Source organism: Dermochelys coriacea, chromosome 1, assembly GCF_009764565.3.
Source record: "Dermochelys coriacea isolate rDerCor1 chromosome 1, rDerCor1.pri.v4, whole genome shotgun sequence".
Classification (NCBI taxonomy): domain Eukaryota; kingdom Metazoa; phylum Chordata; order Testudines; family Dermochelyidae; genus Dermochelys; species Dermochelys coriacea.
Genome location: NC_050068.2, coordinates 239,713,682 through 239,734,206, shown reverse-complemented (window position 1 = coordinate 239,734,206; position 20,525 = coordinate 239,713,682). Strand labels below are relative to the sequence as shown.

General features: G+C 40.8%; 1 protein-coding gene and 1 long non-coding RNA gene across 8 annotated transcripts in view; one reads left to right on the top strand and one right to left on the bottom strand.

The window, feature by feature from the left end:
- LOC119863080 overlaps positions 1-13,230 on the bottom strand; it is a 49,622-nt gene extending 36,392 nt beyond the window's left edge. Inside the window, exons 1-2 of one of the 2 annotated variants that reach the window (XR_005295480.2) lie at positions 13,025-13,230; positions 5,939-6,226 (exon numbers count right to left, since the gene is read on the bottom strand). This is a non-coding gene — a long non-coding RNA (uncharacterized LOC119863080). The remainder of the gene's footprint in view (positions 1-5,938; positions 6,227-13,024) is intronic. The other variant, XR_005295477.2, reaches the window with a different exon arrangement.
- The window catches only part of LOC119863059, an 85,887-nt gene continuing 68,557 nt past the window's right edge, over positions 3,196-20,525 (top strand). For 2 of the 6 annotated variants that reach the window (XR_005295476.2, XR_005295473.2), the window contains exons 1-4: positions 3,215-3,443; positions 4,335-4,384; positions 6,155-6,316; positions 19,805-19,854. Coding sequence is in view for 4 of the 6 variants with exons in the window: in XM_038420812.1 (XP_038276740.1) it covers positions 6,295-6,316; positions 12,736-13,409 (696 nt within the window). In the remaining 2 variants the exon portion in view is untranslated. Of the gene's footprint in view, positions 3,444-3,631; positions 3,742-3,982; positions 4,076-4,334; positions 4,385-6,154; positions 6,317-12,735; positions 13,797-19,804; positions 19,855-20,525 lie in introns of those variants that run through there. The other 4 variants (XM_038420812.1, XM_038420826.2, XM_043517309.1 and 1 more) reach the window with 4 other exon arrangements.

Sequence of the window (20,525 nt, the reverse complement as noted above, 5' to 3'; positions counted from 1 at the left end):
ATGTGCACCACTTCCCCTAGGAAAGTAAGCACAAGAGACCCAATGTTTTTGGAGGTATTTAGGCATTGCTCCACTCACATTGCAGGACCTCCCTGAGACCAAGTTTCATTTACAAGTGATTTAGGTACTGAAGTCACTTTTTGAAAATTAGACTTGCATTGCTGTCACATGGGTCTTGCAGAGTAGTGCTTAAACACATTTAAAAATAAAACTGGGCCTCTCAAGAAATATATAGTTAAATTTATGCCAAACTTGAGGGTGCTATGATAGTTTGCTTACCACCTGTGTCCTAGGTTATTCCTAGCCCTGCAATTCCTTGAGTCATTTCTATGCTTTGTGTCTCTGTAAAAGGGGGTCACATGATGCCATTTGTAAAATGGGGATAGCCATTCTCTGTAATGAAGTATTTTGAAATCTGGTTATAGTTAGTAACTAGCAAAAGGGGCCCAGTTGCAGTTGGGGCCTCCATGTGCTACTCTGCTGCAACTATTACAGCTGTGAACTTCCTAACATGTGCGCAAGTACTAAAGTTTGCATAGTGTACCCAAAAAGTCAGTGGGAAAGAAGTTGTTCCAGATGCATTTTCTAAACCACTCTTTCTACAGAGGGAAAACAGATCTAGTGGTTCTGGAATATCTACGCTCTATAAAAGCCAACATGAATGCCTTGCCTACCCGCAAAAGGGAGATACAGCTTATTCCAGCAGGAGTGTTTCATGCCAGTATCATTTATGATTTCAGCAAATGAAATAAGTAGGGCTGTCAATTAATTGCAGTTGACTCACACAATTAACTCAATCATGACAAAATTTTAATTGCACTGTTAATAGAATACCAATTGAAATTTATTAAATATTTTCAGATGTTTTTCTACATTTTCAAATATAACAGAATACAATGTGTACAGTACTCATTTTATATATTTTTATTATAAATTTTCACTGTAAAAATAAAATAGTATTTTTCAATTCACCTCCAAGTACTATAGTGCAATCTCTTTATCAGGAAAGTGCAATCTACTAATGTAGACTTTTTTGTTTTGTTTTTTTTGAGAGAAATTATGTAATGATGTAAAACTTTAGAGTCTACAAGTCCACACAGTCCTACTTCTTATTTTGCCAATTGCTAAGACAAACAAGTGTGTGTACATTTACAGGAGGAGATGCTGCCTGCTGCTTCTTTACAATATCACCTGAAAGTGAGAACAGGCGTTCGCATGGCACTTTTGTAGCTGTGCTGCAAGGTATTTATGTGCTAGATATGCTAAATATTCGTATGCCCCTTCATGCTTCAGCCATCATTCCAGAGGACATGCTTCCATGCTGATGATGCTTGTTAAAAAATAATGCATTAATTAAATTTGTGACTGAACAACTTGGGGGAGAACTGTATGTCTTCAGCTCTGTTTTACCCACATTCTGCCATATATTTCACGTTACAGCAGTCTCAGATGATGACCCAGCACATGTTTGTTTTAAGAACACTTTCACTGCAGATTTGACAAACCACAAAGAAAGTATCAATGTGAGATTTCTAAAAATAGCTACAGCACTCGACCCAAGGTTTAAGAATCTGAAGTGCATTCCAAAATCTGAGAGGGGTGAGGTGTGGAGCATGCTTTCAGAAGTCTTAAAAGAGCAATATTCCGATGCGGAAACTACTGACCTAAACCACCAAAAAAAGGAAAATCAGCCTTCTGTTGGTGGCATCTTAGTCAGATGATGAAAATGAACATATGTCGGTCCGCTCTGCTTTGGATCATTATCGAGCAGAACCCATCGTCATCAGCATGGACGCATGTCCTCTGGAACGGTGGTTGAAGATGAGGGTACATATGCATTTTTAGTGCATCTGGCATGTAAATAGCTTGCGATACCGGCTACAATAGTGCCATGCAAATACCTGTTCTCATTTTTAGGTGATGTAAACAAGAACCAGGCAGCATTATCTCCGGCAAATTGTAACCACATTTGTTTGTCTGAGCAATTGGCTGAAGTAGGACTGAGTGGACTTGTAGGCTCTAAAGTTTTATATTTTATTTTTCAATTCAGTTTTTTTGGTACATAATTCTACTTTGTAAGTTCAACTTTCATGGTAAAGAGATTGCACTACAGTACTTGTATGGGGTGAATTGAAAAATACTATTTATTTTGTTTTTTACAGTGCAAATATTTGTAATCAAAAATATAAAGTGAGCACTGTACATATGAAAATGTAGAAAACATCTCAATATTTAAATGGTATTCCATTATTTTTTAACAATGCAATTAATTGCAATTAATTTTTTTAATTGTTTGACAGCCCTAGAAATGATATATTTGCAAAGGGCTTTCCCCCCAGTATATCTGCATCTATACAGGGTGTTTTGCTGGCACAGCATTCCTAAGTGACAGTTATGCCAGCAAAAGGCAGATTAGAAGGATATTTATTAACCTTGCAGAATTCCTTATGTATGCATAAACTACCTTTAATAACTCCATAACTATTATCCGAAGACACCTACTTCTCTCTTCCCTGAAAAGTTACCAGTTCTTCCCCCAACCTTCTGTGAGAGAAGAAAGGAGAAAAAAATAACTAGAAAAAGTTTGAGTTTAGGTTGGACCCATGTAACCTAATGCATACTAGTTAAGTGACCTAAACTCAGCTATTTTCCTAGTGCAGATGCAGGGCAACATCTTTAACATATTAGCTGGTAATTTTTAGCCTAGGCTCCTGTATCTATATTAAGAAAAAAAAAAGGTTGGTTTTAGCTACCATGGTGTAGCTAAGTCTGAAGGAAATTCAAACCTTTCCCTAGTTAAGGCAATCCCTACAGAGTGTTTCAGAATTATGATAAACCAAATAAAAAAGGTAAATTTTCAAGAAGTGAAAACACCTCTTGTTATATGCAGAGCTCCCAAATACCATCTCTAGTTTGCCTCAAACTTTTGAGACAAATTCAGACTTGGCATAAGAAAAATGTCATAGAGCTTGGTTTATTTCTGGTATATTTAGGGTTAAGACTTTGTGCAACAGGGAACAAGTATTTGCAGGACATGGGCCTTAGGCAATGAGGTGCCAAACAGGCTGATTATGGAAGGCCAGCATCTCTAGCTATTAAACTGCATCAACTCTCTACTACAAATAATTAGTATAATTACAATATAGCATTCTTAGAATTTGTGAGAGACTTTAAATAATCCATACCAAATCAGCTGGGAAACCACAAACACTACTGCTCCTTTAATGTCTAGTCTTTGTTAGCAAGGAAAAACAGCTTTTCCTAATTAGTAATAGTTGCTAGGCAGGGTGTGGCATCCTAGATGAGTCCATCTGAATGAAAGAATAGTGCTAGTCAACGAAATGGATAGGCTATCTCATCACATTATTTTAATTAACTATCTTTTTCTTTCAGGTCTCCAAGATGTTGGAGTAACTTTGTGGTGAGACTGACTTTGGTGGTTGGTAAGTATGTTTCTCTTTTCCCTTTCTCTCCCCACACCCACTCTATCCCTGTGTTAGATTCCTTTAGAGATAATATTTTATATCAAATATTTTGATCTCCTTCTAATCTGAAGTACAGTACTCACCATTTATTTCAGGCAACACAGTTTCAGATTTCTCACATTTCTATATTCCATAATTAAAGGGGTTATGAGGTTTGAGTTTTCATAACAAGAAATGGTTGCATTTCTTCCTTTTTAGTATATATCTATATCTGTGTTCTGAGGTGCTCCTTATACTATTCTTGGAGAGGTCGGTTGTAAGTTAACTTTCTCTATGAATGTTGTGTGAAATCTTTGTCTTGCTACAGGTCTGAAGTGAAATGGGAAGATCTAAAACTAGCTCAGATTACAGCTATTGCTAATATCAAAAGACACAGGAGAAAAATGGTTATTGCCAGGTGTTGCTTTGCTATGCTATTTTTATGTCTACTGCAATTGTATTTGGACTGCCTGGGTGTGGCCCCAATCCATGCTTAACTATGTGGCTTGAACAGGGAGCTGAAATGAAGGTGGATTTTATTAGTTTGTCTCTCAGTCCACTGATCCCAACCCTGGACTCTGTGAAGCCTGCCTCACCACCTTTAAGAGCTGGTGGTTGTTGTTTCTTGTGTATTTAAAGAACATGTTTGGATATGATGCATCTCCCCTTTTTATTCTTTTGTCTTTTTTAGATTCTACTTGTAGTAGCTTCTTGTAAGCAGGGTACAGCTGGGACTTGCTTTCTATGAAATGCTGTGACAGAAAAAAGGAGGATAGCTGCAATATTCTTGTGCTAGTGTTTTGTTTGTATGGTATTGGGCTACTGTTTACTCTGCCATTTGGACCTGCAATAATTTTTCTTGCTTTTCAGTTTCATCTGACTAGAACACAGCTTCCCTGCCAAATAAGAAATCAAAACAGGTAGGTGCCTTCAGTAAAAATTTAGGCTTCTGTAAGTAAATTACTGATCTTAACTCTTCAGTGTTAGCCACCAGTTGATTGTTGTACTCAGTCTCATTACTCTCTAGAAACCAGTCACATTATTAGTGTGAGTTGTTTAGTGCTTGTTAGTGCTGTAGTGGCTTCAGAAAAATCTAGAGCTGGTCAGAGAATGATAGTTCAGTCTCACAAAAACTTGTGAGGTTGCAAACAAAACTTTGGAATGCTTTCGCAAAATAGAATTGTGTAAAAAATGTGTCTTACGATCAGAAAGGTCAAGTTTTTGATATCTCGCTCTCTCTCATCAGAAGTGACCAGGGAGCCCTGGACATGAGGCCTTCCCATCAGAAACTTTGCATAAATTGCTAAGTTTCTGTGGAATGTTCTGGCTTTTACTAAATGGCATATTGAGATGAAATTACATTTAGTTGAAAATGTTCCAGTCGGTTCTAGAAAAAACATGAAAGGCTGGTAATTGTAGATGTTGTTGAAGCACAATTCTACTCCCAGATGTTGTTCCGACTCAATCAACCAAATTTTATTAATTGTAATAGTCATATTTTTGATTAGGGAAAGTTCCTGGAAGAGCTACGTGTCCAATCTGATCTGAATGACCCTCTAGCTTTCAAAGTAGAAGACCCTAACTATTAAGGGAACCTGGAAAGAGAACTGGGGGGAGAGAATGAGCTTATGCCCCCCTCTTTTTTTTGCTGCTTTATACTATATGGAAACAACATGAAAGGATTTTTTTGACCTCTCCAAAAGAGTCATCTTGGTTGATGATCTTTTGAAACTTTTTCTCTCATTGAGGTTTTAATTTTCACACACAGACAGTAAACTGGACAGCTGAGAGAAAGAGATGTTTAGTCATACTGTTAATTTGTTTCTGAACACCTTTCTAAGTCTAACACATAATACAACTTGTGGGGAAAGATAGTAATTTTAAAAGGATTTAATTCTTCCAATTCAAGAAAGATGTGGAAGTGCACAATACCCATTTTCTAAGCACCCCTTTCCTTGTAGGTACTTAGTCTAATCATTAAAGTCTAATTTTAGTCTAATATTTCTAAGATTAAAAACATGCAGAATTACTCTTCTGCCTCCTCTCCTGCAGTGATGCTGTGGAGATACAGGCAAGAAGAATAACAAAGCTGTTTGAGGCCTGGTCTACACTGGGGAGAGGATTGATCTAAGTTACGCAACTTCAGCTACGTGAATAACGTAGCTGAAGTCAACGTACTTGGATCTATTTACTGTGTGTCTTCGCTATGGTAAGTTGATGGCTGATGCTCTCCTGTCAACTCCACCTGTACGCCTCGCCCTGGTGGAGTACTGGAGTCAACGGGAGAGCGTTGGCGGTCGATTTATCGTGTCTAGACTAGACAGGAGAAATCGATTGCTGCCCATCGATCCAGTGGGTAGTATAGACAAGCCCTGAGCCCTCTTTCAAAACATAAGGAAGCAAAAAAGGCACACCCAATTTTTAATAAATGCCTCTTGCAAGTCACATCAAGTTAGCAATATAAGTACTCTTACCTTGGCTACCCAACCTCATAGTTAAATAGATCCCTGCAGTGGATACCTAGATTCCTGAAGTAGCTTGATTTAATCTGCGTCTTCAGCCCACAGAAATTCCTATTGTCAATATCCCCAATGGCTCCAAAGGGACTGATTTCCTGGAAACATAGGTAATTCAATCTCCACAGTGACAGTCCTTCCTCCAAGTCAATGACATGATGCTTCTTTTTGTAGGATGTATTCAGCAAGGTCCTCAGTCAGCTCTTAGTCCATGCCACCCATGACCTGGGTTCCATGCTTCCACCTCTGAAAAGGAGCACCACTTGAAACATCAAATTTGCCCATGATACTGCCGTCAGCGATATACCCCAGTTATGACTACACTTGAACCTCAAGGTGAGTAAACTATGGGATGAAGTTGGATTTCTGTACTTATCTCAGAGGTGACATGCAACTAGAACGTACTGCTTTCTATGTGGAAAGCAAACTGCTGTGTGACCTTAGGCAAGTCACTTCACGTCTCTACCTTGCTTCCCTCCCTGCCCTCCTATAAAATGGAGGCAATGATATTTGAATTCCTTTGTAAATTAGTTTGAGATCTACAGATGAATAGCTCTGTGAGCTTACTATTCCCTTCCCTCCCACTCTAGTCAGAACAGAGCTTTAAAGTTGCAGTTATAACTCTGAGATCAGAGCAGGATTTACAAGTGTGGGATGGAAGAGAAAGTGGGTTGAATGTCATCTAAAGTTTCATGAACAGGATATTGTAATATTTGGCGCAGATGAGAAGGGAGCTAGAGGTAGGTTTTAGAAGAAGAGATAAGAATGTGTTGCTTCAACATGACTTCATGGAAATGTCTGCAGAGCAAAAGTGTCAACATGTTGCTCTTCCTCACTTTGTCTGCTGCAATCGTAAAAGAGCCTACCAGAAATTATGATAAGGCTGATATTGTAGGGCCCTGTGACCCAAACTTCTCGATTATTTTTTTATGGTGGGTTTCTCTGTGTGTGTTGTGTTTCAAGTCCAATTGAAGTTTAAGGAAATCAAATTCATGAGAATAGTTTTTTTCTGAAAGATTAAAAATGAGGCAGAAATAGAGGCACACAGAGAGAAAGTGTAGGTGAAAAACTGTAACTATGTAATTACTCATGAAGCTTTGACCACCATCTCTCCTCTCTGCTCACTATTTCACCTGGTCTACTGGGACTTATTTGAACATTCCAAACTTAGGGGTGGTTGATGGGTCCTAAAACAAAATAGGTGAAAAGAAAAACTGCTTGCCACTAAAACATTTCCTCTTTCTCTAACTTCCAAAAATGTGAAGCTTCTGTCTCCCAAAATTACTCTGTCTGAGGCCATATTTAGCTAGCGATGTCCATCCTTAAAGTCAGATCTCTCAGCCCTCTAGGATGAGAATTTTAGATTCCCCGCTGTTAATAGGGAAAGCACTCTGCTTCTAGTCCTGGAAAGTCTTGATGACTGAAGGTGTAGAGGTTCTGGAGAGGCACTTCTATGTAGAGTTATTTGAAGTCACTTTTTGGACTTGTCAAGACAGAGACTTTGTGTGTGGCAAGCTGGGTATAAATCTCGAGCACGCTAACTGGCTGTGTGGACCCTGCTGCTGTGCAGTAAAATTTACCTAGTATGCAGTGACGTACTACTCTTTGAAAGAGATGCAGATCAGAGTGCATTGGGGAACATTTAGTACATGGCAGCAAGGTCCACATGGCCAGTTAGTGTATAGTACTCTAATGTGATGGAGATTTACACCCTGGTTTGCCATGCATTCATTCTCTTTCTAGACAAATCCTTCATAGTTCTTTCAGAGCCCTGGATCATAAATCTGTATTCCCAACCCATCCTCACAATTCCCCTTGATTACAGCTGGCGTTGTGGGTGCCCAGCATTTATGAAAAATCAGGCACATGGTAATGAATGCACCTACCGTTACATGGAGAGAGAGAAATAGTGGCCCCAGTAACTTTTTTAAAAACATTTACATGCTCTCACACACTTTCTGTAACTCAGGGTAATGTGCCCACCTCCTGGGGAGAACCTTTGACACCACACCATTTTGGTATGTGTAGGGACTGACACTTTTTTACATAGTGATTTTTATTACATCTTAAAATTTTCAAAAACATCTTTTACCCATTGTCACAGTTCCTGAGGTAATTGCACCTCTGATCCCTTCAAGGAGATCATGAAGGCACCCTATATAGGTTTCTGACCTCTACCCATTGTCTCTTTTGGGGAGGAGTCCCATGATGCTCTCCCTCTAGACTGGGGATTTTGGCTGCAATTCTTCCTGTACTTCAGTTTGGTTTTATGTCCAATTGAAATAGAGTTTAAAGAAATCAAATTCATGGGAATAGCAAGCCTCACTTCAGTTCAACACCTGCAGCCTTGTTCGCTCACGGGCCATGACAGGGTTAACCAGTGACCATCCAGCCTTCACAAAGCAAAGTATTTGTTCAGAATAAAGCATTACAGAGAAGACTTCTTAAACAGTGAACAGTTTAAATGTTGGGCTTGGCTTATCAGGCATCCATCTATCCTCCCCATGGAGACCTTGATAGGAACAAAGTACTTCAGATCTTTCCATAGGGTATATTCTTCTTGTGGTTGCTGTGTCAGTTCATGGGTAAATCAGAGTGACCCATTCTTCCTAAATCAGAGTGGTTGCTTTGTACAGATTTTCGATTCCTTGTTTGCCAGGCTTCTCTGACCAGACTTCTCATACCATACAACTATACAGTTTCCCCCAAGAGGAAAGGAGTACTTGTGGCACCTTAGAGACTAACAAATTTATTAGAGCATAAGCTTTCGTGAGCTACAGCTCACTTCATCGGATGCATTTGGTGGAAAAAACAGAGGAGAGATTTATATACACACACACAGAGAACATGAAACAATGGGTTTATCATACACACTGTAAGGAGAGTGATCACTTAAGATAAGCCATCACCAACAGCAGGGGGGGGAAGGAGGAAAACCTTTCATGGTGACAAGCAGGTAGGCTAATTCCAGCAGTTAACAAGAATATCAGAGGAACAGTGGGGGGTGCGGTGGGAGGGAGAAATACCATGGGGAAATAGTTTTACTTTGTGTAATGACTCATCCATTCCCAGTCTCTATTCAAGCCTAAGTTAATTGTATCCAGTTTGCAAATTAATTCCAATTCAGCAGTCTCTCGTTGGAGTCTGTTTTTGAAGCTTTTTTGTTGAAGTATAGCCACTCTTAGGTCTGTGATCGAGTGACCAGAGAGATTGAAGTGTTCTCCAACTGGTTTTTGAATGTTATAATTCTTGACGTCTGATTTGTGTCCATTCATTCTTTTACGTAGAGACTGTCCAGTTTGGCCAATGTACATGGCAGAGGGGCATTGCTGGCACATGATGGCATATATCACATTGGTAGATGCGCAGGTGAACGAGCCTCTGATAGTGTGGCTGATGTGATTAGGCCCTATGATGGTATCCCCTGAATAGATATGTGGACAGAGTTGGCAACGGGCTTTGTTGCAAGGATAGGTTCCTGGGTTAGTGGTTCTGTTGTGTGGTGTGTGGTTGCTGGTGAGTATTTGCTTCAGATTGGGGGGCTGTCTGTAAGCAAGGACTGGTCTGTCTCCCAAGATCTGAGAGAGCGATGGCTCGTCCTTCAGGATAGGTTGTAGATCCTTGATGATGCGTTGGAGGGGTTTTAGTTGGGGGCTGAAGGTGATGGCTAGTGGCGTTCTGTTGTTTTCTTTGTTGGGCCTGTCCTGTAGTAGGTGACTTCTGGGTACTCTTCTGGCTCTGTCAATCTGTTTCTTCACTTCAGCAGGTGGGTACTGTAGTTGTAGGAATGCATGATAGAGATCTTGTAGGTGTTTGTCTCTGTCTGAGGGGTTGGAGCAAATGCGGTTATATCGTAGCGCTTGGCTGTAGACAATGGATCGAGTGGTATGATCTGGATGAAAGCTAGAGGCATGTAGGTAGGAATAGCGGTCAGTAGGTTTCCGATATAGGGTGGTGTTTATGTGACCATCGCTTATTAGCACCGTAGTGTCCAGGAAGTGGATCTCTTGTGTGGACTGGTCCAGGCTGAGGTTGATGGTGGGATGGAAATTGTTGAAATCATGGTGGAATTCCTCAAGAGCTTCTTTTCCATGGGTCCAGATGATGATGATATCAATGTAGCGCAAGTAGAGTAGGGGCATTAGGGAACGAGAGCTGAGGAAGCGTTGTTCTAAGTCAGCCATAAAAATGTTGGCATACTGTGGGGCCATGCGGGTACCCATCGCAGTGCCGCTGATTTGAAGGTATACATTGTCACCAAATGTGAAATAGTTATGGGTCAGGACAAAGTCACAAAGTTCTGCCACCAGGTTAGCCGTGACAGTATCGGGGATACTGTTCCTGATGGCTTGTAGTCCATCTTTGTGTGGAATGTTGGGGTAGAGGGCTTCTACATCCATAGTGGCTAGGATGGTGTTTTTAGGAAGATCACCAATGGACTGTAGTTTCCTCAGGAAATCGGTGGTGTCTCGAAGATAGCTGGGAGTGCTGGTAACGAAGGGCCTGAGGAGGGAGTCTACATAGCCAGACAATCCTGCTGTCAGGGTGCCAATGCCTGAGATGATGGGGCGTCCAGGATTTCCAGGTTTATGGATCTTGGGTAGCAGATAGAATACCCCAGGTCCTGGCTCCAGGGGTGTGTCTGTGCGGATTTGTTCTTGTGCTTTTTCAGGGAGTTTCTTGAGCAAATGCTGTAGTTTCTTTTGGTAACTCTCAGTGGGATCAGAGGGTAATGGCTTGTAGAAAGTGGTGTTGGAGAGCTGCCTAGTAGCCTCTTGTTCATACTCTGACCTATTCATGATGACGACAGCACCTCCTTTGTCAGCCTTTTTGATTATGATGTCAGAGTTGTTTCTGAGGCTGTGGATGGCACTGTGTTCTGCATGGCTGAGGTTATGGGGTAAGCGATGCTGCTTTTCCACAATTTCAGCTCGTAAGCTTTCATCCAGATCATACCACTCGATCCATTGTCTACAGCCAAGCGCTACGATATAACCGCATTTGCTCCAACCCCTCAGACAGAGACAAACACCTACAAGATCTCTATCATGCATTCCTACAACTACAGTACCCACCTGCTGAAGTGAAGAAACAGATTGACAGAGCCAGAAGAGTACCCAGAAGTCACCTACTACAGGACAGGCCCAACAAAGAAAACAACAGAACGCCACTAGCCATCACCTTCAGCCCCCAACTAAAACCCCTCCAACGCATCATCAAGGATCTACAACCTATCCTGAAGGACGAGCTATCGCTCTCTCAGATCTTGGGAGACAGACCAGTCCTTGCTTACAGACAGCCCCCCAATCTGAAGCAAATACTCACCAGCAACCACACACCACACAACAGAACCACTAACCCAGGAACCTATCCTTGCAACAAAGCCCGTTGCCAACTCTGTCCACATATCTATTCAGGGGATACCATCATAGGGCCTAATCACATCAGCCACACTATCAGAGGCTCGTTTACCTGCGCATCTACCAATGTGATATATGCCATCATGTGCCAGCAATGCCCCTCTGCCATGTACATTGGCCAAACTGGACAGTCTCTACGTAAAAGAATGAATGGACACAAATCAGACGTCAAGAATTATAACATTCAAAAACCAGTTGGAGAACACTTCAATCTCTCTGGTCACTCGATCACAGACCTAAGAGTGGCTATACTTCAACAAAAAAGCTTCAAAAACAGACTCCAACGAGAGACTGCTGAATTGGAATTAATTTGCAAACTGGATACAATTAACTTAGGCTTGAATAGAGACTGGGAATGGATGAGTCATTACACAAAGTAAAACTATTTCCCCATGGTATTTCTCCCTCCCACCCCACCCCCACTGTTCCTCTGATATTCTTGTTAACTGCTGGAATTAGCCTACCTGCTTGTCACCATGAAAGGTTTTCCTCCTTTCCCCCCCCCTGCTGTTGGTGATGGCTTATCTTAAGTGATCACTCTCCTTACAGTGTGTATGATAAACCCATTGTTTCATGTTCTCTGTGTGTGTGTATATAAATCTCTCCTCTGTTTTTTCCACCAAATGCATCCGATGAAGTGAGCTGTAGCTCACGAAAGCTTATGCTCTAATAAATTTGTTAGTCTCTAAGGTGCCACAAGTACTCCTTTTCTTTTTGCGAATACAGACTAACACGGCTGCTACTCTGTCCCCCAAGAGGGGTGAGGTTTACTGGCTTGGACTTTTGTATTAATTATCCCTTAGTGATTTTACTTCCTACAGGAAAGCCCAGTAACTACTGCCTAGCTAAGACAGATACAAATATCACTTTTTAAATTGATACAGTGCTCTCTGAACATTCCATGATTCTATAGCTCAGTTCGTAGATTGACAACTCTTGATAGTTCATTCATGTTTATGTGGTGACTTCCCTGGCACTGCATTGCTTCTCCTGGTCAAGAAAGAAATTAACTCCTTTGTGACCAGAGAGTAACACAACAAATTGAGAAGGACTTAGTCACATTTTTAGTGAAAAAAATAAAATAAAGTATCCCAGTTCTGTACACCCACCTCATGCACTTACGTATTTTTAACGCATATAGTATATCTGTTAGAACTTCTCTTTACACCTTCAGCTAGTACCTATACTTCCAATAAATGGAAATGTCCTAATATGGCCTCTGACGGGATATGCTGTGGTGTGTTCTTGGGTCAGAGCAAGCAGCCTGGTTAGGTCTTGGCACTGGCCAGCATCTTTGTATGCTTTTTTGGAAGAATAATCATTCTTGTGTGTTAGGTCAAAGTCATGAAAGTGACGGGGAGAAGGCCGGACCATCTCAGACCAGCATGTTCATCGCTGCTAGTAAACCTGGGCTTTCAGTGGCAGCTTGTGCTCTGTCCAGCCATCCTAAGAGCAGGAGCAAGAATGTGAATATTAGGCATGGCAGCCAGGATGACTTCTCTGACCTTAAAGGGAAGCATGAAGGAAGTATAACTCCTGTATTTGGCCTGGAGGACAGAGAGAAATCAAAAGAGTCCTGCAGCAAACTTGTTACAAGCAGTATGAGTCATTGTGATGTACCTACCGGGAAGAGGAATCTCAAAGAAGGGGATGACCCCCCAGCAGCCACACCAGGAGGCCAGGCTCCTCCAAGCTATCCTGCTCGGGAGAAGACAACAAAACTGCAGTTTACAGAGAGTCAGAGGGACACGTTTGCAACAAGTAAAAGAGTACTGGAATTCTTAGAAACCAGCCATCGGGAAGACTCTAAGACCATACAGAGAATGGAAACACAACTGAGGGACATGGGGGTAGCCTCAGTTATCATCCATAAACAGCTGGAAGCAATAGCTAATCTCCTCAGCCAGCCTCCTAGGCCTGTCCCTGCACAGCCAGATAGCTTCTTCTCTGCCACACCCTGTGTAGAAAAGATAGATGCTTCTACGTACACTGGTGACAACTGCATGTGATCCAGAGGGTTAGTTGCTCTTTCGAGTCAAAAGAGATGGCTTCTGCCTGGCGTAGCTCTCATTTGCAGAGAGTGACAATGGACCAAGCCTCGTTATCAGTCACCATGGCTAGGGAGGGAAGAAGAGAGCATGTGGGGCTTAATCTACATATGGAATCTTGTATCTCTTACAATACTCTACATGTTTTATTGGTCAAGATATTAAAGAATCATCATCCTATGGGGTAGTACTAAATAATGCATGATGGAAAGCAGCCATGTGAGACATTGTTTGACTAGGATTTTTGAATCTCCACTTGTTGTTGTCTCTCTCTCATTTGATACAAAGTGTGTTTTCTGGAGATTTTTGAAAATCTATCCTAACAATTAAACTTTGCTATGTATATGAGGGCGTGCATGTGGCTGGTTCAGTTACCCTTAAGTTCTCTTTGGATAAGTCTGTGCCAGGTTGATTTGTCATCTTGGTGTGATGGCTATAGGTCCTTTTTCCTCTTGGATTTATGGTTTCACTCTGATTTATTGGCTAGAGAGGATGATCCACCATTTGCAGTAACTCTACACGATATGTCTATGGTACCTTTCTCCTGATTGCATTTTAGGTGCCTGACTCTCCATTTTCATAGTGGGAAATGTGATTTCTGAACCTTGCTTGGCCACAGCAAGGTACTCTGCCACTGTTAGCAGAAACCATTAGCCCTTTCTTTCTCAAAAGGACTTGCTGCATTTTGTGAACTGTGAGCCACTCAAGTGGCAGCTGCAGAAAGTGGCTCCTTTTGTGCAATTTTGCTTGGGCTGGATAGTAGAAGAGGGTCTCAGTTTATTATGGGGGTGTGTGTGCGTGCGTGCGCGCATGCATGTATAAACAATATATTCATACCCTACTACTTGAGGCCATGAGGTGTTCTGTACAGGAAGATTTTTGGGGAGGGAGCGGGGAAGAGGCTGTGTTGAGTGGGAAGGGATTGTGTGAGGACAGAGGACGGCATGTCTTGGGTGGGGCGTGGGAGGGTCCTCCTTAGGTTTCAATGACCTTCAATGTTTGAACATCCTTCCTTTGTCACTAAATTTATGGGGCAGCTGATTTACAGAATGCTTGGCTGTGTTTAGGCAGCGGCTTGCATACTGATTGATCTGCCAGCATTCTGAAAGGCCATCAACATTGGGCAGTGAATGCCCTAAGTGGCATTGTGTATGCCTTGGTATGTGGGGGCACCTGAAATAACACTTGCATGCCAAAAAGAAACCAACTTCCTGCATTCAGCATTATATTGTTACACAGCTCCATTGTAGAATAAATACTTCAAATATTTTTTTAAATCCAGGAATTAACTGACCTACCCATAGGACCCAAAGGATTTGAAAACCAATAGGTTTACAGAAAGCTATCTTACAATTACACCATATTAGCCCAATAGGTTATTAAAGACAAATCTTTAACTGAGCCAATCTGACCTTTCCTTATAACTACCATCCTATAAAATTTAAGGGCCTAAATGAGTTCTGATTGAAGTCAAGCTTCTGCCATTGACTTCAGTAAGAGAAAGAGAAGATATGAGAATCGAAGAGTGTGGCAAGCAAATCTGGTCAAAATTCAGAATTTCCATTTTGTGGGAAATTTTGATACGACTAATTTTGTTCCCCTGATTACTAATGAAAACACTTTGAAAAACTCCCACAATGAAAATTTATAAAGAGAACTTTAAAAAAATTACATAAACATTTTCTAGATTTTTTTTCCATTTTAAAGTAAAATTTTTTAAACAAAGTTTTGGAATTTTAAAAATCTTTTTCAAGACTTTTTTTTTTTTTTTCTGAATACTCTCCATTTTTCAACAGCCTTCCTGAACTGTAGACAGGAGAACTGAACACAGAATTCCAGTGCCAGTTCTGCCAATGCTAAACAGAGCTAATAACTTCTCTTCTACTTGAGATTCACCTGTTTATACATCCAAGGATTACATTAGCCCTTTTGGCCACAGTGTCTCATTGGGATACGCTGTTAAGCTGATTATCCATTATGCTCTCCTGGTAAGCACCAACTGTGAAAATGACTTGAATAGTCCCCTATCTTGGAAATATGTCATACATTCTTTGTTCTTAAATAACTATTTATTTAACTATAACAATAGGTCATGTAAAAATGGATACTATTTTCTTGCACACAGCTTACTAAGCAATCACGATCACTCCGCATCAGTAACCCTCTTCATTATTTATGCTTCTCCAGTTGTCAAATCTGCAACTTTTTTCAGTAATGACTTGGGGCTTCATTCAAAGGAATTTAGGGCATTAAAATGCTGAGCATTTGCAATGCTCAACTTTTAGGGGCCTACACAATCACAGGAACACCACTGCAATCCACAAACAGGGACGCCAGAACATGGGGCTGGGGGGGGGGGGACAGGGCAGGAGGTCATGGCTCCATCACTTTTTACTGGCCGTAAGGGCAGGTGAGGGGGCAGACAGGAAGGAGTGGGGGATGGGGTCATGCAGGAGGGGGAAGGGGTGGCCTGGGGGTCGGAACCACAGTTCCAGTGCCAATGCCTGCTACTTTTAGGCTTTGTGGACAAGAGTAGCAGAGGCTTCCTAAGTTAAGCATCTAGGCTCCCTATGCAATGAAGGGGGAGAGCTAAGCACCTTAGAATTCAGTTCATAGGAGCCAGTGCGTTAAGTGGGGAGCCACCTAAGTTAGTCAAATAGGAGATGCTGGTATCAGGAGTATGTGTCATAAACCACATCCCTCTAATAGACCTAAATGCCTCTCTCTGCTAGTGCTCCTCGACTGAGTGCCCCTGTCCTGGAATGAGGTGGCTTAGATAGCTGAGTTGTTTCTAGGTTGAATGATTAGAGCCGGTAGACCGGACCCTGTATGCTTTACAGCCAGCCCCGCCAGCTGGATGCCCTATTCGGCAGGCTCCAGAGTCATTCATTCTCTCTCTCTCTCTGCTCCAGTGACTCTAAGTATTTATCCACAGTGGAACAACTTCAACTAGTCACACTGCATACATCGCTGGCATGGCCAAGAACTAATTATTTGTCCTAATTTGCTGAAATTTCCCAACCTCTCCTTATTTTTTCCCTTCCCATTGCACAGTTAGTAAAATTCCTACCACTCTTCCTAGCACAGGTACACTACACACCATATGACAGGAGTGCCTGTCTGACTCATCTCTATAGAGAAACATTAATAAAGACTTCATGGGGGTGTATCTCATAAAACAAATGCTTCCAAGGCCAGCACTCAAGGAGCTCTCTTCTACAGATGATCATGTAACGTGAAATGTTATTTCTGTATTGTATGTATCATCAAAAATGTGTTAACTACTTTTGCTAAACAATTTGTTCCACCTTGTACTTAGCTGTGCCACTGAGTACGTTTCTTGAAGCAGAGCTGTGTAGCTCGAAAGCTTGTTTCTCCCACCACCAAAAGCTGGTCCAATAAAAGATAGCACCTCACCCACCTTGTCTCTCAGTGGCATTTAGCCCCACAATTCTACACTATAGTACTCTTGAACACCTTGTAAATCACTTGGATGCTCTATCAAGGTTGTGTGCTTCCGCACTTAAGCATAGGAAATGCTAAAATAGAGGCTGCCCATGCAATTCTAACCCTTGTGCATAAGCAGGCATTCTAAAACTATCACTTTGTATTGCCTACTAAGTAATATAGCTTTTCCACAACCTCTGGTCTACCTGTCAAACACCATCACTCACTTGTATGAAATATACATAGTAACCATTATTGTGTAACATTACACTAAACAAATGTAACAGAACTCTTTGACTTGCAAATGCAGCTGGCATATAGCTCTTTTCATAGTTCGCTTCCTTATGCTTCTGAACTGTACTTCAGAAGCAGCCGTCAGATTTTAAAGCGGAAGAAAGAAATTGTATGATATATGGGTAATGATTAAATACACATAAGAAATCTAAAGATAAACTGGACATTTCTGTGAAAATAGTTAAACATAAATATACATGACTGGAAAAAGTTACAACTCTGTCAGGTTTAGAGAGAGGAGAGATAAATGCTATGTGATCATGTATGTAAGGCTGTACCACACTGCATCCATGTAAAGAAGATGCAGTTAAATCTGTAAATGTGAGCTTAATTTTGTCATGGCCTGATTCTCAAGTGCACTCTTTACGTTCTTATTGTGACTTTGCAAATATAGCCCATGTTCTGTGCCTTAATAAACTGCTAACTCCAAGAAACTAAGCCTTCCGAAGAAAGCTGCACTTCAAGCTGAAAGCCAAGACAAAACTGGGGGGGGGAGTAATCTGGAAGAGTTGAGCAGGGTGCAGGAGTGTGATCCCGTGGATAAGATAGGACACTACACTATGATTCGGGGATCTGAATTGCTATTCCTAGTCCTGGTACTAACTTACTATGTGACTCAGGGCAAGTTATTTCAATGCTTTGTGCCCCCATTTCCCATCTGTATAATGGGAATGACGACACTTATGAAGTACATTGAGAGCTCTTGGTTGCGTATACTCAGTAACTAGCCCAATGGGGCTCAGTCTCAGGTGGGGCCTCTAGGTACTACTGGGCTGCAATTGTGAACTTCCCAGCAGGGGCACAATCACTATAGGAGTTCGTATAATGTAACTCTGCTCCATAAAAATCCTACATGCCGAAAGCTGTGCCAGATACAATTCCTAAACCATTCCCTAAACTTGGGGGAAATGATCTAGCTGTTCTTAAATTCCTAGTTTCTGTAATAATCAACAAGAAAATATAGGAACCCCGCAGAATTTTTCATATATGCATAAAGAGAAATTCCCCTGGCCATAAGAAAAAATAATCAAAGATACCAGTGATCCACTTCACAACACATGCTCCACCTTGCAAAAGAAGAGAGGAGAATAAGTGTCTTGACTAGATAAAGAGATTGAGTTTAGGGTTGGACCTACCTGACCTGACACATGCTGACCTAATCTCAGTTTTAGATGGATGAGTTATATCCTAGTCTTCTGCATTTACATAAGAATAAAGATTGGCTTGTATTAAGTAAATCTAAATTAATACAACCCCTTTCCTTAGCCAAGGCAAATCCCACAGAGTGTTTTGGCCAAGATGTTTTGGAATAATGAGCCAAGTCAAAAAGATAAATTTTTAAGAAGTAAAATCATCTCCTCTTGGTATATGCAGAGCTCTTAAATACCTTCCCTAATTTATCTCAAACATCTTTAGAAAATTCTAGCCTGGCATAAGAGAAATGTCATACAACTTGGTTTATTTCTGGTAAATTTAGTTCAAAGACTTGTACACGTGCTTAACTATTCACAAGGGAGGACCTTAATGAAGGACAAGTATTTGCAGGACCAGAACCTTAGGCAATGGGGTTCAATACAGACCAATTGTGGAAGACTAGCTTTACCTTAAGTAGAGTGAGACTAAGGTCTCTTGCTAAAAAAATGGCATGAACACCCTACTACAAATAATTAGTATGATTAAAATGTATTATCTTTAGAACTTGTGAGAGGCTAATGCCCCTTCTAAATAACCCAAAGCAAATAAGCTGGGAAACCATGCATTGCTGCTCCTTCAGTGTCTATTCTTTGTTAGCAAGAAAAACAACTTCTCCTAATTAGCAATGGTTGCTAGGCAAAGTGTGGCAGCCAGGGTGATTCTAAATGAATGGGAGGCTGCTGCTAATCCCAGAAAAAGATAGTTAATTAAAATAATATGTGATGAGTTAGCGTCTTCTTTCTCAGTTTGCTAAGCTACTCATTCTCCATTCAACCTAGCAGAGTGCTGCTTTCTTATTGTTTCAGGGCTAGCATAATGAAACAATGATAGTATTATCATGTGTTTGTATAGACTAAGTGGGGGAGTCACTTGTATAGTACAGATTTTGGTGTGCTTAAACAGGCAGCTTTGTGGTAAGTGTGTTGGTGGTAAATAGATTCCCCTTTTTACCTTCCTTTAGAGGTAAAGTATTTTACATAAAATATTCTGTTATTCTCCTACTCTTCCATTGGCTCCTAACCATCTCTCTTAGGTAACTTATTTCCAGATCTCTTGCATTGCTGTATTTTGTAATTAAAGGGATTGTGATATTCTAGTTGTTATAAGAAGCATATGTTGATTAGCTTCCATGTGTGTGCATGTCATATATATGAGAATGTACTAGGGTGCTTCTTATATTATGTTTTCTTTTTGGAGGTGTTAGATGTAAGTTAGCCTTTCCTGGGACCATTGTCTGAAACTGTTGTTATTCTACATGTCTGAAGTGAAATGGGAAGATCTAAAATTAGCTCAGATCATGGCTATATATAATGCTAAAAGCTAGAGGGACATGGTTATTGAGGTTACTTGCTATTTTTATGTCTACTGTAGTTCTATTCAAAGTGCTAGCTAAACCTATATCTGTTTATCTTGTTTTTCAGTTTCATCTGATTGGAGATGTCTTCCCAGACAAAAGAAAAAAATGAAGCAGGTAGGTGCCTTCATTAGGAGTTTAGGCTTCTGTAAGAGGGATACTGATCTGAATTCTTTGGTGTCAGCTAACAGGTATATTGGTGTACTTAGTATCATTTGTCTAATTAGAATGATTTCTAGACACTCATCATCATTGCTGTAGTCTGACTAAATGTTGAGGAGCTGGTACTTGTAGATGTGAATGAAGAACAATGATTGAGCCATAATAAAATCTAGGACTGGCAGTCACATTTTTGAATAGCAATATTCAATTCTTAGGAGGGGTAGCTCCTGGAAGACCTAATATTGCTCTTTGATTTGAATGACTCTGTGCTGGTAGTATGACCTAACTCTTGGAGAAACATGCAAGTATGGGAAGGAGAGGGAATTGGCTTATACATCACAATGCAGCAAGCCTATATATCTATATCTATAGAAGTCCTGAAAGGCCTTGGTGTGATTTTTTTTTTTTTGTTTTGTTTTGTTTCTGATGCCTCCAAATGACTATGCATGGTTGATGGGCTTCTTAGATAAGTCCTGGCATTCTGATTTTTCTAATGTTAAAAACAAGTAGAAGAGGGCCCCCCCCCCTTTTTTTTTTCTAGTTTGGATAAGACAAGGGAGGAGATCCAGACCCTCTTTGGAAATGTGATACAAAAGTAAAAGACACGAACCAGCTCTTCAAGAAAT